Source organism: Somniosus microcephalus, chromosome 16, assembly GCF_052327205.1.
Source record: "Somniosus microcephalus isolate GS21.2 chromosome 16, FLI_Smic_1.0, whole genome shotgun sequence".
Taxonomy (NCBI): Eukaryota; Metazoa; Chordata; class Chondrichthyes; order Squaliformes; family Somniosidae; genus Somniosus; species Somniosus microcephalus.
In genome coordinates this window covers 67,296,244-67,313,168 of record NC_141002.1, presented here as the reverse complement: position 1 = coordinate 67,313,168, position 16,925 = coordinate 67,296,244, and the positions used below count along the sequence as shown (strand labels likewise).

Below are 16,925 nucleotides of genomic sequence, written 5' to 3'. Positions count from 1 at the left end.
CCCTCCCTCTCCCTCCCTCCCTCTCCCTCCCTCCCTCTCCCTCCCTCCCCTCTCCCTCCCTCCCCTCTCCCTCCCTCCCCTCTCCCTCCCTCCCCTCTCCCTCCCTCCCCTCTCCCTCCCTCCCCTCTCCCTCCCTCCCTCTCCCTCCCTCCTCTCCTCCCTCCCTCTCCCTCCCTCCCCTCTCCCTCCCTCCCCTCTCCCTCCCCTCTCCCTCCCTCCCCTCCTCCCTCCCCTCCCTCTCCCCTCTCCCTCCTCCTCCCCTCTCCCTCCCTCCCCTCTCCCTCCCTCCCTCCCCTCTCCCTCCCTCCCTCTCCCTCCCTCCCTCTCCTCCCTCTCCCTCCCTCCCCTCTCCCTCCCTCCCCTCTCCCTCCCTCCCCTCTCCCTCCTCCCTCTCCCTCCCTCCCCTCTCCCTCCCCCTCTCCCTCCCTCCCTCTCCCTCCCTCCCTCCCCTCCCTCCCTCTCCCTCCTCCCTCCCCTCCTCCCCCCTCCCACCCTCTCCCCCTCCCTCCCCTCTCCCCCCTCCCTCCCCTCCCCCCCTCCCTCCCCTCCCCCCTCCCTCCCCTCTCCCCCCCTCCCTCCCCTCTCCCCCCTCCCTCCCCTCTCCCCCCTCCCTCCCCTCTCCCCCCTCCCTCCCCTCTCCCCCCTCCCTCCCCTCTCCCCTCTCCCTCCCCTCTCCCTCCCTCCCCTCTCCCTCCCTCTCCCTCCTCCCCTCCCCTCCCCTCTCCCTCCCTCCCCTCTCCCTCCCTCCCCCTCCCTCCCTCCCTCTCTCCCTCCCCTCTCCCTCCCCCCTCTCCCTCCCTCCCCTCTCCCTCCCTCCCCTCACCCTCCCTCCCCTCTCCCTCCCTCCCCTCTCCCTCCCTCCCCTCTCCTCCCTCCCCTCTCCCTCCCTCCCCTCTCCCTCCCTCCCCTCTCCCTCCCTCCCCTCTCCCTCCCTCCCCTCTCCCTCCCTCCCCTCTCTCCCTCCCCTCTCCCTCCCTCCCCTCTCCCTCCTCCCCTCTCCCTCCCTCCCTCTCCCTCCCTCCCTCTCCCTCCTCCCCTCCCTCCCTCCCCCCTCCCTCCCCTCTCCCCCCTCCTCCCCTCTCCCCTCTCCCTCCCCTCTCCCCCTCCTCCCCTCTCCCTCCCTCCCCTCTCCCTCCCTCCCCTCTCCTCCCTCCCCTCCCTCCCCCTCTCCCTCCCTCCCCTCTCCCTCCCTCCCCTCTCCCTCCCTCCCCTCTCCCTCCCTCCCCTCTCCCTCCCTCCCCTCTCCTCCCCTCCCCTCCCTCCCCTCCCCTCTCCCTCCCCTCCCTCCCCTCTCCCTCCCTCCCCTCTCTCCTCCCTCCCTCCCTCCCTCTCCCTCCCTCCCTCTCCCTCCCTCCCCTCTCCCTCCTCCCCTCTCCCTCCCCTCCCTCCCCTCTCCCTCCCTCCCCTCTCCCTCCCTCCCCTCCCCCTCCTCCCCTCTCCCCCCTCCCTCCCCTCTCCCCCTCCCTCCCCTCTCCCTCCCTCCCCTCTCCCTCCCTCCCCTCTCCCTCCCTCCCCTCTCCCTCCCTCCCCTCTCCCTCCCTCCCCTCTCCCTCCCTCCCCTCTCCCTCCCTCCCCTCTCCCTCCCTCCCCTCTCCCTCCCTCCCCCTCCCTCCCCTCTCCCCCCTCCCTCCCCTCTCCCCTCTCCCTCCCCTCTCCCTCCCTCCCCTCTCCCTCCTCCCCTCTCCCTCCCTCCCCTCTCCCTCCCTCCCCTCTCCCTCCCTCCCCTCTCCCTCCTCCCTCTCCCTCCCTCCCCTCTCCTCCCTCCCCTCTCCCTCCCTCCCCTCTCCCTCCCTCCCCTCTCCTCCCCTCCCCTCTCCCTCCCCTCCCTCTCCCTCCCCTCCCCTCCCCTCTCCCTCCCCTCCCCTCTCCCTCCCCTCCCCTCTCCCTCCCCTCCCTCCCCTCTCCCTCCCTCCCCTCTCCCTCCCTCCCTCCCCTCCCCCTCCCTCCCCTCTCCCCCCTCCCTCCCCTCTCCCCCCTCCCTCCCCTCTCCCCCCTCCCTCCCCTCTCCCTCCCTCCCCTCTCCCCCTCCCTCCCTCTCCCTCCCTCCCCTCTCCCTCCTCCCCTCTCCCTCCCTCCCCTCTCCCTCCCTCCCCTCTCCCTCCCTCCCCTCTCCCTCCCTCCCCTCTCCCTCCCTCCCCTCTCCCTCCCTCCCCTCTCCCTCCTCCCCTCTCCCTCCCTCCCCTCCCCCTCCCTCCCCTCTCCCCCCTCCCTCCCCTCTCCCCCCTCCCTCCCCTCTCCCCCCTCCCTCCCCTCTCCCCCCTCCCTCCCCTCTCCCCCCTCCCTCCCCTCTCCCCCTCCCTCCCCTCTCCCCCCTCCCCTCTCCCCCTCCCCTCTCCCCCCTCCCTCCCCTCTCCCCTCTCCCCCCTCCCTCCCCTCTCCTCTCTCCCTCCCCTCTCCCTCCCTCCCCTCTCCCTCCCTCCCCTCTCCCTCCCTCCCCTCTCCCTCCCCTCTCCCTCCTCCCCTCTCCCTCCCTCCCCTCTCCCTCCCTCCCCTCTCCCTCCCTCCCCTCTCCCTCCCTCCCCTCTCCCTCCCTCCCCTCCCCTCTCCCTCCCCTCCCCTCTCCTCCCCTCCCTCCCCTCTCCCTCCCTCCCCTCTCCCTCCCTCCCCTCCCCCTCCCTCCCCTCTCCCCCCTCCCTCCCCTCTCCCCCCTCCCTCCCCTCTCCCCCCTCCCTCCCCTCTCCCCCCTCCCTCCCCTCTCCCCCCTCCCTCCCCTCTCCCCCCTCCCTCCCCTCTCCCCCCTCCCTCCCCTCTCCTCTCTCCCTCCCCTCTCCCTCCCCCGCTCCCCTCTGTCCCTCTCTCCGGCCCCTCCCCCTGCCTAGCGCCTGAGGTCCGGTGCCGTTGCGAGAGCGGGAATGCTGAGCGGCGGCGCATGCGCGGTCAGTGCGGGCGGCGCCTGGCGGCCGTTAGCGAGCGGGAAACTTCGGGCGGCCCGCCCGCGCTACGGCCCCGACACCGTGAAACCTGAGAGGGGGAAGTAGAGAGAGAGAGGGAAGAGGAGAAGGAGAGAGAGGGAAGAGGAGAAGGAGAGAGAGGGAAGAGGAGAAGGAGAGAGAGGGAAGAAAGAAAGAGAGAGAGAGAGAAATTTTTTGAGCTTCAGGCCCCGAGTCCCCCCTGCGCGAGGGTGAGGAGGTGGGGGGTTGCTAAACACAATATAAAACTCAAATAAATTGTTAATTAATTCCCTAACACATCATTAAAATATTTACCTTAGTTCCCTAACACACAGAAAGTGTGGGGGAAAAAATTGTGAAAAATCAAGATGGCAGCCACTCACCTCGGTTCAGAAGGATAAGGCCCGCCCACACACGCACCGATTGGTCGACCGGTCAGGTCACCAAAGCGTAGGATTGGTCAATCGTCGAGTCACTCGACACTCAACTGTAGGAAGGAACCCGCCGTCCGATTGGTCGACCTCGACGTCACACGGTCGCTAATGAGATGCTAATGAGCGGAACGCTGAACGTTTTGGGGATACCGCGGGCGGGTTTTTTATCTGGCCGAAACGTAAATACGCCTATAACCGGTCTGGAATCGCAAGCTTTCTTTTGAGGCGACGCGCGCGTCGGTACGCTCTGTAACTTTCAAACGTATAGAGAACGGACAGACAGACATCGGGACAGACAGAAGAGCCGCTTTATATATATAGATGTAATAGCAGAACACTTGGAAAACAGTGACAGGATCGGACAAAGTCAACATGGATTTAGAAAAGGTAAATCGTGCTTGACCAATCTACTGGAATTTTTTGAGGATGTAACTGGTAAAATAGATAAGGGAGAACCAGTGAATGTGGTGTATTTGGACTTTCAGAATGCTTTCGATAAGGTCCCGTATAAGAGATTAGCGTGTAAAGTTAAGGCACATGGGATTGGGGCAAGGTATTGACTTGGATAGAGAACTGGTTGGCGGACAGAAAGCAAAGAGTTGGAATAAACAGGTCTTTTTCCGAGTAGCAGGCAGTGACTAGTGGGGTACCGCAGGGATCGGTCCTTGGACCCCAGTTATTCACAATATATATTAATGATCTAGACAAGGGAACTAGATGTAATATCTCCAAATTTGCAGCTGACACAAAGCTGGGTGGGTGGGCGTGTGTGCGGTGAGGAGAATGCCGAGAATCTCCAGGATGATTTGGACAGGTTGGGTGATTGGGCAGAAGCATGGCAGATGCAATATAATGTGGATAAATGCGACGTTATCCACTTTGGTGTCAAAAACAGAAGGCAGATTATTATCTGAATGGCAATAGATTGGGAGACGGTGAAGTGCAACGAGACCTGGGTGTCCTTGTGCACCAGTCGCTGAAGGTAAGCATGCAGGTGCAGCAGGCGGTTAAGAAGGCAAATGGTATGTTGGCCTTCGTAGCGAGAGGGTTCGAGTACAGGAACAAGGCTGTCTTGCTGCAGTTGTACAGGGCCTTGGTGAGACCGCACCTTGAGTATTGTGTGCAGTTTTGGTCGCCTTATCTGAGGAAGGATGTTCTTGCCATGGAGGGAGTGCAGCGATGATTCACCAGGCTGATACCTGGGATGGCAGGAATGATGTATGAGGAGAGATTGGGTCGATTGGGCTTATACTCACTGGAGTTTAGAAGAATGAGAGGGGATCTCATTGAAACTTATAAAATTCTAACAGGACTGGACAGACTAGATGCAGGAAGGATGTTCCCGATGGCCGGGGAGTCCAGAACCAGGGGTCACAGTCTAAGGATAAGGGGTAAACCATTTAGGACAGAGATGAGGAGGAATTTTTTCACCCAGAGAGTGGTGAACCTGTGGCATTCTCTACCATAGAAGGCAGTAGAGGCCAATTCATTAAATATATTCAAGAAGGAGTTAGATATATTTCTTACGGCTAAAGGGATCAAGGGATATGGGGAGAAGGCAGGGACAGGGTACTGAATTTGGTTGATCAGCCATGATCGCATTGAATGGCGGAGCAGGCTCGAGGGGCCGAATGGCCTACTCCTGCTCCTATCTTCTATGTTTCTATGAGCCGGCATGGACTTGATGGGCTGAATAGCCTCCTTCTGTGCCGTATGACTCTATGACAAGGTCAAGTCGGTTTTTCCCTCGTGTTGATTCTCTCACCACATGTCGTAAGCCCAGTGGCAGCTGTGTCCTTCAGGGTCAGAGGTTGTATCACCGAGTCACTCTTGGTGATGGACAGTGAAGTCCCCCCAGCCAGAGTACATTCTGTGCCCTTGCTACCCTCCGTGCTTCTTCCAAGTAGTGTTCAACATGGAGGGGTACTGATTCATCAGGGAGGGCGGTCGGTGGTAATCAGCAGGTTTCCTTGCCCATGCTTGACCTGAAACCATGTGATATCATGGCGTCCAGAGTCAATGTTGAGGACTCCCAGGGTCACTCCCTCCCGACTGTATACCACTGTGTTGCTACCTCTGGCAAGGGATGGGGATGGAGGAGTCAGGGATGTCGGCTGATAGTCATACTCATAGAATCGTACCTATGTCAAGCTGTTGCTTGATTTGTCTGTGGGACAGCTCTCCCAACTTTGGGACAAGTGCCCAGATGTGAGTGAGAAGGACTTTGCAGGGTCGACTGGGCTGGCATACCCAAATCCGATGCCTAGGTCGAAGCTGATTGGTCTGTCCAGTTCTATTGGTATTCTGCTACTTTTGTAGCGGTTTGATACAGCTGAGTGGCTTGCTAGGCCATTTCAGAGGGCAGTTAAGAGTCAACCACATAGATGTGGGTCTGGAGTCACATTTTGGCCAATCTGGGTAAGGATGGCAGGATTATTCCCTGAAGGACATTAGTGAGCCAGATGGGTTTTTATGACCGTCTGATAGCTTCATGGTCACCACTACTGATATTGGCTTTTTATTCTTAATTGGGTTTTTTTTTAAAGCTGATTTCAAATTCACAAACGATCGTGGTGGGATTTGAACTCGTGTCTTTGGATTATCAGTCCAGGCTCGAGTAAATGTATAGTTGACTATGATTTACAGAAAAGAATCTTTGACCAAGCTTCCACATATAATCTTAGTTACTATAACCAGGTTCTTGTCAACAAATAGATTTCAGGGTTATTAGAAATGTGCCAAAGAAATACTGTGGATAGGTGGGCTGGATAGACCAACGGTCTTCTCCTTCCTGAAACTGTTACTGTGTTATTAAGAATTGTTGGCATCAATATTTTCCAGAAATCTATTCTAATATTTTACTTTTACTTTTAAAATGTTTTATTTAGGCAAAAGGATCAAAAGCAATTGCAAAGCTGCAGATATCATCAAGGGTGTGGTGTTAACAGTGAAGTGAGACTTCAAAAATTAGGGTTTTTCATTATAGATGAGGAGGTTAAGGTCGTGACCAGATAGAGGTCTTCATGAAAGGTTATGGTAAGAAAGTTGGTGGATTGTTTCCAATGGTTGGCAAGATTGTAACAAGAGGACAAAATGTTAAGATGATTTAGAAAGAGAATTTAAGTAGAGGGAGAAAAACATTTTTAATGCAGAAGGTGGAATTTTCTACTATAAACAGTTGTTGAAGCCAAGTTCATAAATTCATTCTTTTAAAACTGATTAAATAGTTGCTTGGTATTCATGGGTTTGGAGAGAAAGCTGGACAGTACGATTTAGATAAGACGATTCACGTGGAGAAATATACCAGCAAAGACTTGATGGGCCAAATGGCCTGTTCCTGTGTTGTAACATCCTATGATTCTGCAGTCTAGGAGACTAATAAGTTGATCAATGTTACTTTAAAAATGATTTATTTTAAAAAGCAGAAGCATTTTAGAATGCTTTACGTGGATTGCATCAATGTCATAGCAGTGTTCTGTCCTGTGAAAAACAAATTAGCATATTTACATATTCACTTTCCTTCTAGGGCACCATTGCATCTTGCATGTGCAGCTGGGCATGCAGAGGCAGTTGCTTTCCTCGTGGCAAACAAATCAAAACTGAACATCTGTGACAATGATAACCGCTCCCCTTTGATGAAGGTAAGAAATAAATAAATAGTTACTGTATCGACCAAATATTGTATATCTATTTTATATTAAAAATGAAGAGTCGGCTGCAGCGTTCCATTTCAAAACTTTTGTGTTGTGCTCTGTCAACATTTGTCTACAGTGCCAGTTACACACGTAGGTTGGACTGTAATAGTGCGTTCAGCCTTGGATGTCAAACTTTAGCTGCTAAAATACTAGTTGATTGTAAAGGTTGAGTCTGCATGTATTTGTAGGCTCTCGAGCAGCCTAACTTTACGTCTCCGTCATGTTAGGAAGCAAACATGCTACAGTAGTATAGGTAAGTAATTAGATTTTAAAACAGTAGATTTAAAAGCAAATGTGTAACTTTGTCCTTTTTCCTTCCCTTCCCTAAACTGAGCAGGGAGTTTGTTGCTGTCCCACTGTCCACTTCCTCCACAGAGCACCAAAAAGGGTCTTGGGAAACAACATCACCACTTTTCATCCAAACATCCTCCAATCCCCTTGTCCCCTCTCTTCACGCAGGCCTTCTTACCCTTTTTTTTACCCCAATTCTCTTCCTACCCGGTCTGCTTTACCTCTTTCTCTCTTTCTCCACCGCCCCCCCCAACCCCCTGACTTGGTCTTGACTCGCCATGTAATGTCAAATAATCTCTTTATTTAAAAAAATGCCAAATTCCAAATCGTGAGCAGTGTGTATGGGTTATCTTGTCTTGAGTGGAGTAAATTTGAATATTTGCCTGAATTAATTTTAATTTAGTTATTCTCCAGTTTCTCTGAATTTGAACATTAAACATTTATTATTTAAAAAAAGCTAAAATGTACAGATTCAGAAAATCAACTAGTTGATGATCTCTATGTTGCTGCACAAGGAAGTCAAGACCAAGGATGATCCCGAGGTGTAGTGGGGTTCTAGTTGGGGGATGATTGGACCATAGTGTGCAGACTTGATTCAGTCCCCATTTTAAAGTTGTATTTTCTATTATTATTCTTGCACAATACTTGATTTAAAAATATATATATATTTATTATTTATAGTTAATTACAAAGCTTACAGCAATTTGGAAATCCAAGCAATAGAATTGGTTAGCGCCTAGCACTTTCTCTGCATTGCAGACTGAGAAGCTGGGGGATGCAAAACTAAGATACTGTCTTGCCACGAGTGGCAGGAAGGTGTAATTCTCTTTCCAAAGTGAGGACCTGGAGTCCCAAGAGTCAATGTTTGGATCAGGTCTCTGCGAATGTTAACATTTGCACAGGTCCCCCTCCCAAATTTGTAACTCACTCTTTTGAAACCATATGTATATTAACCATAGCTGAATAGAGCAAGAACATGTAGTATTGTAACTTAAGTGCAATAACTAGGATCGTGTCAGTATTGGAAGATTACACACAGTGATGTTAGATGTAAAGGAAAGATCTAAAGGCATATAAGATAATGGGACAGTGCTGCTGTCAGAACAACTAAGATTGAGTTATTTATGTTAACAAATTTACCTGCTGTTGGGAGGAAAAACTCAGTTTGTTGTCAACTTCACTCCCCTAACCAAAAGGGTTTTAAGTCCACTTCTAGGAACTTTGTGAGAGCAGACTGTAGGCTGGTGAGTTTATCAGTGTTTTTTGCACTGTTATGCATTGTTCCTATAATGAAAAATTACTGAACATTTGTACGAGTGTGACCTTTACGCGTCAACATTGTTAAAATTTATTTCTGTGTAAGTAGTCATAGTCAGAACAATGCACAGTTATCTCTGTGGTTCTAGTAAAGCAAAAGGGCAAGGCCAGTTTGCAATTGTAGTAAACAAGTTGGGTATAAATATAGGTAGCGTAGCTGTTGCATTTTAGAACAAAGCGAATAAGAAGGGAGCTACAAAGCCACTATTTCTGTTTTCTAGAGTGGGTTAGAATACTCTATCTTTGCAGTTCTGTTAAATGATTAAACTAAATTGTTTTGTAAGCTTGATTTTCTGGTGCCCGGAACCATCTTTGGAGTCAAAAAGACCAAGCATGCCTGGCAGTCATTGGGATCCACATAAGAACATAAGAAATAGGAGCAGGAGTAGGCCATACGGCCCCTTGGGCCTGCTCCGCCATTCAATAGGATCATGGCTGCTCTGAATCTAGACTCGCGTCCACTTCGATGCCCTCTCCCCGTAACCCCTAATTCCCTTAGCTGCTAGGAAAATGTCTATCTCCATTTTAAATTTATTTAATGTTGCAGCTTCCACAGCTCTCTGGGGTAGCAAATTCCATAGATTTACTACCCTCTGAGTGAAGAAGTTTCTCCTCATCTCAGTTTTGAAAGGGCAGCCCCTTATTCTAAGATTATGCCCCCTAGTTCTAGTCTCACCCATCAGTGGAAACATCCTCACCGCATCCACCCAATCAAGCCCCCTCACAATCTTATATGTTTCGATAAGATCGCCTCTCATTCTTCTGAACTCCAATGAGTAGAGTCCCAACCTACTCGACCTTTCCTCATACGTCAACCCCCTCATCTCCGGAATCAACTGAGTGAACCTTCTCTGAACCGCCTCGAGAGCAAGTATATCTTTTCTTAAATATGGAAACCAAAACTGCACACAGTATTCCAGGTGTGGCCTCACCAATACCTTGTATAACTGCAGCAAGACTTCCCTGTTTTTATACTTTATCCCCCTTGCAATAAAAGCCAAGATTCCATTGGCCTTCCTGATCACCTGCTGCACCTGCATACTAACTTTTTGTGTTTCATGCACCAGGACCCCCAGATCCCTTTGTACTGTAGCACTTTGCAGTTTCTCTCCATTTAGATAATAACTTGCTCTTTGATTTTTTCTGCCAAAGTGCATAACCTCACACTTTCCAACATTATATTGCATCTGCCAAATCTCTGCCCACTCACTTAGCCTGTCTGTCCTTTTGCAGGTTTTTTATGTCCTCCTCACTCACTGCTTTCCCTCCCATCTTTGTATCGTCGGCAAACTTGGATATGTTGCACTCGGTCCCTTCCTCCAAATCGTTAACATAGATTGTAAAGAGTTGGGGTCCCAGCACTGACCCCTGCGGAACACCACTAGTTACTGATTGCCAGCCCGAGAACGAACCATTTATCCCAGCTCTTTGTTTTCTGTTAGATAGCCAATCTTCCACCCATGCCAGTATATTACCCCCAATCCTGTGATTTTTTTATCTTGATCAGTAATCTTTTGTGTGGAACCTTGTCAAGTGCCTTTTGGAAGTCCAAATACACTACATCCACTGGTTCCCCTTTATCCACCCTGTATGTTACATCCTCAAAGAATTCGAGCAAATTTGTCAAACATGACTTCCCCTTCGTAAAACCATGCTGACTCTGTCCTATTAAATTATGTTTATCCAAATGCTCTGTTACTGTTTCCTTAATAATGGACTCCAGCATTTTGCCAACCACAGATGTTAAGCTAACTGGTCTATAGTTTCCAGCTTTTTGACTACTTCCCTTCTTAAATAAGGGTGTTACATTAGCAGTTTTCCAATCTGCCGGGACCTTTCCTGAGTCCAGGGAGTTCTGGAAAATGATCACCAATGCATCCACAATCCCTACCGCCACTTCTCTCAAGACCCTAGGATGTAGGCCATCCGGTCCGGGGGATTTATCCGCCTTAAGTCCCATTATTTTACTGAGTACCATCTCCTTAGTGATTTTAATCGTGTTTAGCTCCTCCCCCCCCCCCCCCCCCCCCCATTGCCCCCTGTTTGTCCAGTGTTGGGATATTTTTAGTGTCCTCTACTGTAAAGACTGATACAAAATATTTGTTCAGCGTCTTTGCCATCTCCATGTTCCCCACCACTAGTTTCCCGGTCCCATCCTCTAAGGGACCAACATTCACTTTAGCCACCCTTTTTCTTTTTATATAGCTGTAGAAACTCTTGCTACCTGTTTTTATATTTTTTGCTAGTTTACTTTCATAATCTATCTTCCCTTTCTTAATTAATCTTTTAGTTATTGTTTGCTGGCTTTTAAATGCTTCCCAATCTTCTATCCTCCCACTAGATTTGGCTAATTTATATGCCCTTGTTTTCAGTCGAATACTATCCTTTATTACTTTACTAAGCCACGGATGGCTGTCTTTTCTTTTACTCCCCTTTTTCCTCAGTGGAATATATTTATCTTGAAAGATGTGAAATATCTCCTCGAATGTAGACCACTGCTCTTGTACCGTCTTACACTTTAATCTGTTTTCCCAGTCCACTTTAGTCAATTTTACTCTCATACCTTCATAGTCTCCTTTATTTAAGCTTAGTACGCTGGTTTGAGATCCAACTCTCTCACCCTCAAACTGAATTTGGAATTCAACCATATTATGGTCATTCATTCCAAGGGGATCCTTTACTAGGACATTTTTTATTAATCCTGTCTCATTACACAGGACCAGATCTAAGATTGCCTGCCCCCTGGTTGGTTCAGTTACATACTGCTCAAGGAACCTGTCCCTAATACACTCTATGAACTCTTCCTCAATGCTGCCATGCCCAATTTGATTATTCCAGTCAATATGAAAGTTAAAATCCCCCATGATTATAGCTGTTCCCTTATTACAAGCCCCAACTATTTCCTGATTTATACTCCGACCAACAGAGTTGCAACTGTTAGGAGGCCTATAGACTACGCCCACTAGTGACTTTTTCCCCTTATTATTCCTTATCTCCACCCAAACTGTTTCACTATCCTGATCCTTTGACCCAATATCATTTCTGACTATTGCAGTGATTCCATCCTTGATTAACATAGCAACCCCACCTCCCTTTCCTTCCTGTCTGTCCTTCCTAATTGTCAAATACCCTTGTATATTTAGTTCCCAGTCATGATTATCTTGCAGCCATGTTTCCGTAATGGCCACCAGATCATACCCATGTGTAGTTATTTGCACCGTCAACTCGTCAATTTTGTTACGAATGCTGTGTGCATTCAGATAAAGAACTTTCAAATATGTTTTCTGACAATTTATTCCTGCTTTTACCCCTTTTACTACTTTACCTTTATCATTATACATTCTGTCCCTTCCTGACACGCTCTGGTTTTTAATTCTCCCACTGCTACCTTGCTCCATTGCCTTCTCCGCTGTCATTTTTATTTTTCGCTCTCTTAAAACCTCCCCCCCACTAATTAGTTTAAAGCCCTCTCTACAACCCTAGTTATTCGATTCGCCAGGATTCTAGTCCCAGCACTGGCCAAGTGAAGTCCGTCCCGATGGAACAGCTCTCTCCTGTCCCAGTACTGATGCCAGTGTCCCAGGAAGCAAAACCCATTTCTCCCACACCAGTCTTTGAGCCATGCATTTAACTCTCTAATTTTATTTACCCTAGCCAAATTTGCACGTGGCTAGGATGAGATTGCACAGGCTTATTTCACTTAAAACTCTTTACTTTCCAGAAAGATGAGACTTTCATGCTATTAATCTGGGATGCCTTTGAATCTTGCTGCGAGGGTAGGTCTTTAGGCTTAGGCTGCTGAGTCAGCCAGGACCCTGAGAGCTATTGAATTTATAAGGGATGTAACTTTTAAACTTGCAATAATCCCTGAGAAGTTAGCATCTTTATTGAAAATTTTGGGGCTGGTTAATACACTGATACTCCAATTAATAGCCGTGGTAAAGAAAGATTTGTGCAATTACCATGTCACCATCCAGTATTCACTTTATTTATTCACTGAAGAGGAGAAAACCAATAAATATGAATAAAAATATCCCCCAACTATGTAATCCTTTGACAAAGCAATGCGCTGTTGAGTGGTAGGATGTAGGTATGTGTTCACGACTTCCCTCCTTCATACAAAAAGTAGTAGAAATCTGGAACTCTCTTTCCCCAAAAAGTTGTTGATGCCAGGTCAATTTAAAATTTCTAAACTGAGATTGATAGATTTTTGTTGGGTAAGGGATAAATGGAGTTAAGCTACAGATCAGTTATGATCTAATTGAATGGCCAAACAGGCTCAAGAGGTTGAATGGTCTACTCCTGTTCCTATGTTCCCGTGGGCTGAGTTCCCCAAGATGGTAACCAAAGGCTTGGTTCTTCCCCACTGATAGAAAGGGAAAATTGTAAAATTTGTTTCCCCAGCACATCTTGCATAGCTTAATAGCTGGTTTGTAAACGGTATTAACAGAAGTCTGAGACTAGGCCATATGCCCTCGTTATTTTTCAAAATGATTTGAAGAAAAACTAGTGAGCAAAAAGTGCTAGAAGCTACAGCAAAATATCCCATCAGTTTCTTTGACTGGTACAGATGTGCATCCAGTGTTTGACTGCACAATCCAAATTCATCTCCCAGTCACAGTTCTGGGCAAAATATCAAATCTAAGCCTGATGTTGAGGCCTTTAAGCAAACACTTAAATGAAGGCATTAAAATACAGAGAAGACAATTTGGTAATCGTTGCATAATATGCTCTCTCTATAAAATAGCAGCTATTGTGTGTGATGCAATGTGCCACCTTTTACATTGTAACTACCTATCACAGTGCCACCTACAGGAGTAACAAGTACTGTGAGTTCTTATAATAAGTTTTCAATTAAATGATGCCCATAAATAGTGTATCCTATGTCACAGAACTTTTATTTAATTGTGAATTGTTGGTAAAGCAAATGCAATTTATAGTCCAGATTTGCTAGTAGTTGATAATAAATTAAAAATTTATCCAGTTGTGAAAAATTGTTACTGTACAAACTTCTTTTTGTTACGTCATCCACAGGCAGTACAGTGCAAACAGGAGCGTTGTGCCGTTATCTTACTAAGCCATGATGCTGATCCTAACCTTGTGGACATTAATGGAAATACTGCCCTGCATCTTGCTGCCCTGATCCCTAACATCTCTTTGGTAATGCATTTGATGGAACATGATGCACACCTGAATGCTCAAAATAAGGTGCTTACATTCGTGTGTATTTTAATAATTGTTATAACCTTTTCACTTGTCTTTTTCTGAGTTGTACAAAATTGCCACACTTTCTCGGGTCATGGTACAATACAGAGTATGTGATATGTTGCAGATTACAATGCTTGCTGATGAATACATTAAGGGCCTGACACAGATCCGTAGTATTACTTCCCAAGAGAACTCAGACCAGTTATGGCATTGACACCAAATGTGCTAAGCTTCAGTCATATTTTTAATGGTGGCCTGAATGTTATTAAATTGCTGCTAGCAATTGCCTACAAGAAAATTGGTTAAGACGTTAAACCGAGGCCCCGTTTGCGCTCTCAGGTGGGCGTAAAAGATCCCATGGCACTATTTAGAAGAAGCGCAGGGGAGTTATCCCTGGTGACCTGGCCAATATTTATCTCTCAATCAACAGCACTAAAACAGATTACCTGGTCATTATCACATTGCTGTTCATGGGAGTTTGCTGTGCGCAAACTGTCTGCTGCGTTTCCTGCATTACAACAGTGACTACACTTCAAAAGATACTTCATTGGCTGTAAAGCACTTTGGGATGTCCTGAGGTCGTGAAAGGCGCTAGAAAAATGCAAGTTGTCTTTTTCCCTCTTAGACCTGATGAAACTAGTTCTGTTTGAGAATTTTTTTTGATAGAGCCGAATGGAATCTACTACAGTGTCACTATATATATAGCCTGGTATACATGGGCAAAAGTCTCACAGATTTAACTTGCAGGTGACTTTTAATATTGTATGTAATTGCACCAGTATTGCTATGCAAAGGAGTCGTCAACAGTACAAGAAACTTTCAATTTACCGGCACCTAAATAACTGGAAATCTTGGTTAACTGGCAAAATTCAGGAGTAGGTTCAAGTAAGTTTTACTTCATAATGGGGCAGAAATTCCTCCCCAAACGCGTGAGTACGGAAGGGGTACTCGCGCGTCTGGCCGGAGGAAATGCCGGTTTTCAGCATGCACAGCGCATGCGCTGAAAACTGGCATTTCCTCTCCTCCAACCCAAGAGTTGAAGAGGCTAGCGTGTGCGCTGTAGGAGGCAGCGCGTGCGTCTTGGATTTCCTCTGTTTTGGGGGATTTGCGCATGTGTAAAGGCCTCCGGTCTTTTTCCACAGGTTTATTATTTTAAAGAATCTACAATAAGGTAAGTTTAGTTTTAGACCTTTTTATTAAAAATTTATTTTTTTCAAAAAAAAAATTATTGTTTAAATTATTTTTTTAAACTTATTTATACTTAATTTAATGATTGGGATGTTTTTTTTAATTTTATTTAAAGTTTAAGTAGCGTTTTGGGGTGCAGTACTTCTCATGAGTTTGACAGTTCTTACTCTTAAACTTATGAATGAAGTTTCCCCTCCCCTGATTGGCTGAACAGTGCTCACCTGATCCCAGCCGGCACATCGCACTAACTACGCCGTTGGGTCAGGTTAGCACAGCGCGCCGACATCAGAACCTGGCCACTGACAGGAAATCCACTGCGGCGGGTGAGCGCACATCGGGGGCTTGCACGCGCAGCAAGCCCCCGACACCAAGTTCTGGGCCAATGTACTTGCCTTCCTCGATCTGTTGCTGTGCAAGGGTGTGGCTGCAGCTGTTGCTAAGCTACAGAGATGCTTGGAATGTGTGGCCATTGTTCTGAACCTGTTGCTAAGCAACAGGGTTTGTTGCTTTATACGGAGCTCTCAGCTCTCGTATCTTTTACTGTAGCTTTTGGTTATCCGGAATTTTTGATGAATCGGCACCACGTCGGTGCCGGATAAAAAAAGGTTTCCTGTACTATCAAGCGGCACTTATTCACCAATAAGCTGCACACCAATGCTTAGTTTGGGTTCTGCCAGACCACTCGACTCCAGACCTCATTACAGCCTTGGTCCGAACATGGACAAAACTGAATTCCAGAGATGAGGTGAGACTGCCCTTGGTATCAAGGCAGCATTCAACCGAGTGTGGAGCCCTAATAAAACTGAAGTCAATGGGATCAGTGAGAAAACTCTCCACTGGCTGAAGTCATGCCTAGCACAAAGGAAGACGGTTGTTGGAGGCCATTTATCTCAACCCCAGGACATTGCTGCAGCAGTTGCTCACGGCAGTGTTTTAGGCCCATCTATCTTCAGCTACTCATCAATGACATTCTTTCCATCATAAGGTCAGAAGTGGGGCTGTTCGCTGATGATTCCAGTGTTCAGCTCCATTCACAATTCCACAGATAATGAAGCAGTCCATGCAACAAGACCTGGACAACAGCCAGGCTTCGAATAATAAGTTGCAAGTAAAATTCACGCCACACAAATGCCAGGTAATGACCATTTTCAATAAGAGAGAGAGTCTACCCACCTCCCCATGACCTTTAACGACATTACCATCGCCGAATCACCCAATATCAATATCCTGGGGGTCGCCATTGACCAGAAACTTAACTGGACCAGCCACAAAATGCCATGGTTATAGAGCAGATCAGAGGCTGCGTATTCTGCAGCAAATGGCTCACCTCCTAACTCCCCAAAGCCTCTCCACTACCTACAAGGTACAAGTCAAGAGTGTGATGGAATACTCTCCACTTGCCTGGATGGGTGCAGCTGCAACAACGCTCAAGAAGCTCGGCACCATCCAGGACAAAACAGTCCACTTGATCGGCAGTCCATTTGCCACCTTAAATATCCACTCCCTCCCCCACCACCGTGGCTGCAGTGTGTACTCTCCATAAAATTCACTGCAACAACTCGCTAAGGCTTCTTTGACAGCACTTCCCAAACCCACGAGCTCCACCACCTAGAAGGGCAAGGGCAACAGGTGCATAGGAACACCATCCCCTCCAAGTCACACCTCATCCTGACTGACTTGAAACTGTTCCTTTAACGTCACTGACCATTTTCCTGGAACTCTGTACCTAATACCTTAGCCCCATGGATTGCTACAGTTCAAGAAGGCTGTTCACCACCACCCTCACCACCTTCTCAAGGACACCTAGGGATAGGTAATAAATTGTAGACTTGGTTTGACCCCCATATCCCAAGAATGAATAAAAAAATATTTTTAAGTGGTTCTGGCTAAATGTAATTTTG

At 48.1% G+C, this 16,925-nt stretch overlaps 1 protein-coding gene across 5 annotated transcripts in view; it reads left to right on the top strand.

The window, feature by feature from the left end:
* Nucleotides 1-16,925, top strand: part of LOC147106249 (alanine and arginine rich domain containing protein) — a 214,608-nt gene that overhangs the window by 7,072 nt on the left and 190,611 nt on the right. For all 5 annotated transcript variants that reach the window (XM_086009196.1, XM_086009195.1, XM_086009194.1 and 2 more), the window contains exons 2-3: nt 6,852-6,966; nt 13,663-13,836. In XM_086009196.1, coding sequence (XP_085865322.1) covers nt 6,852-6,966; nt 13,663-13,836 — 289 coding nt within the window. The remainder of the gene's footprint in view (nt 1-6,851; nt 6,967-13,662; nt 13,837-16,925) is intronic.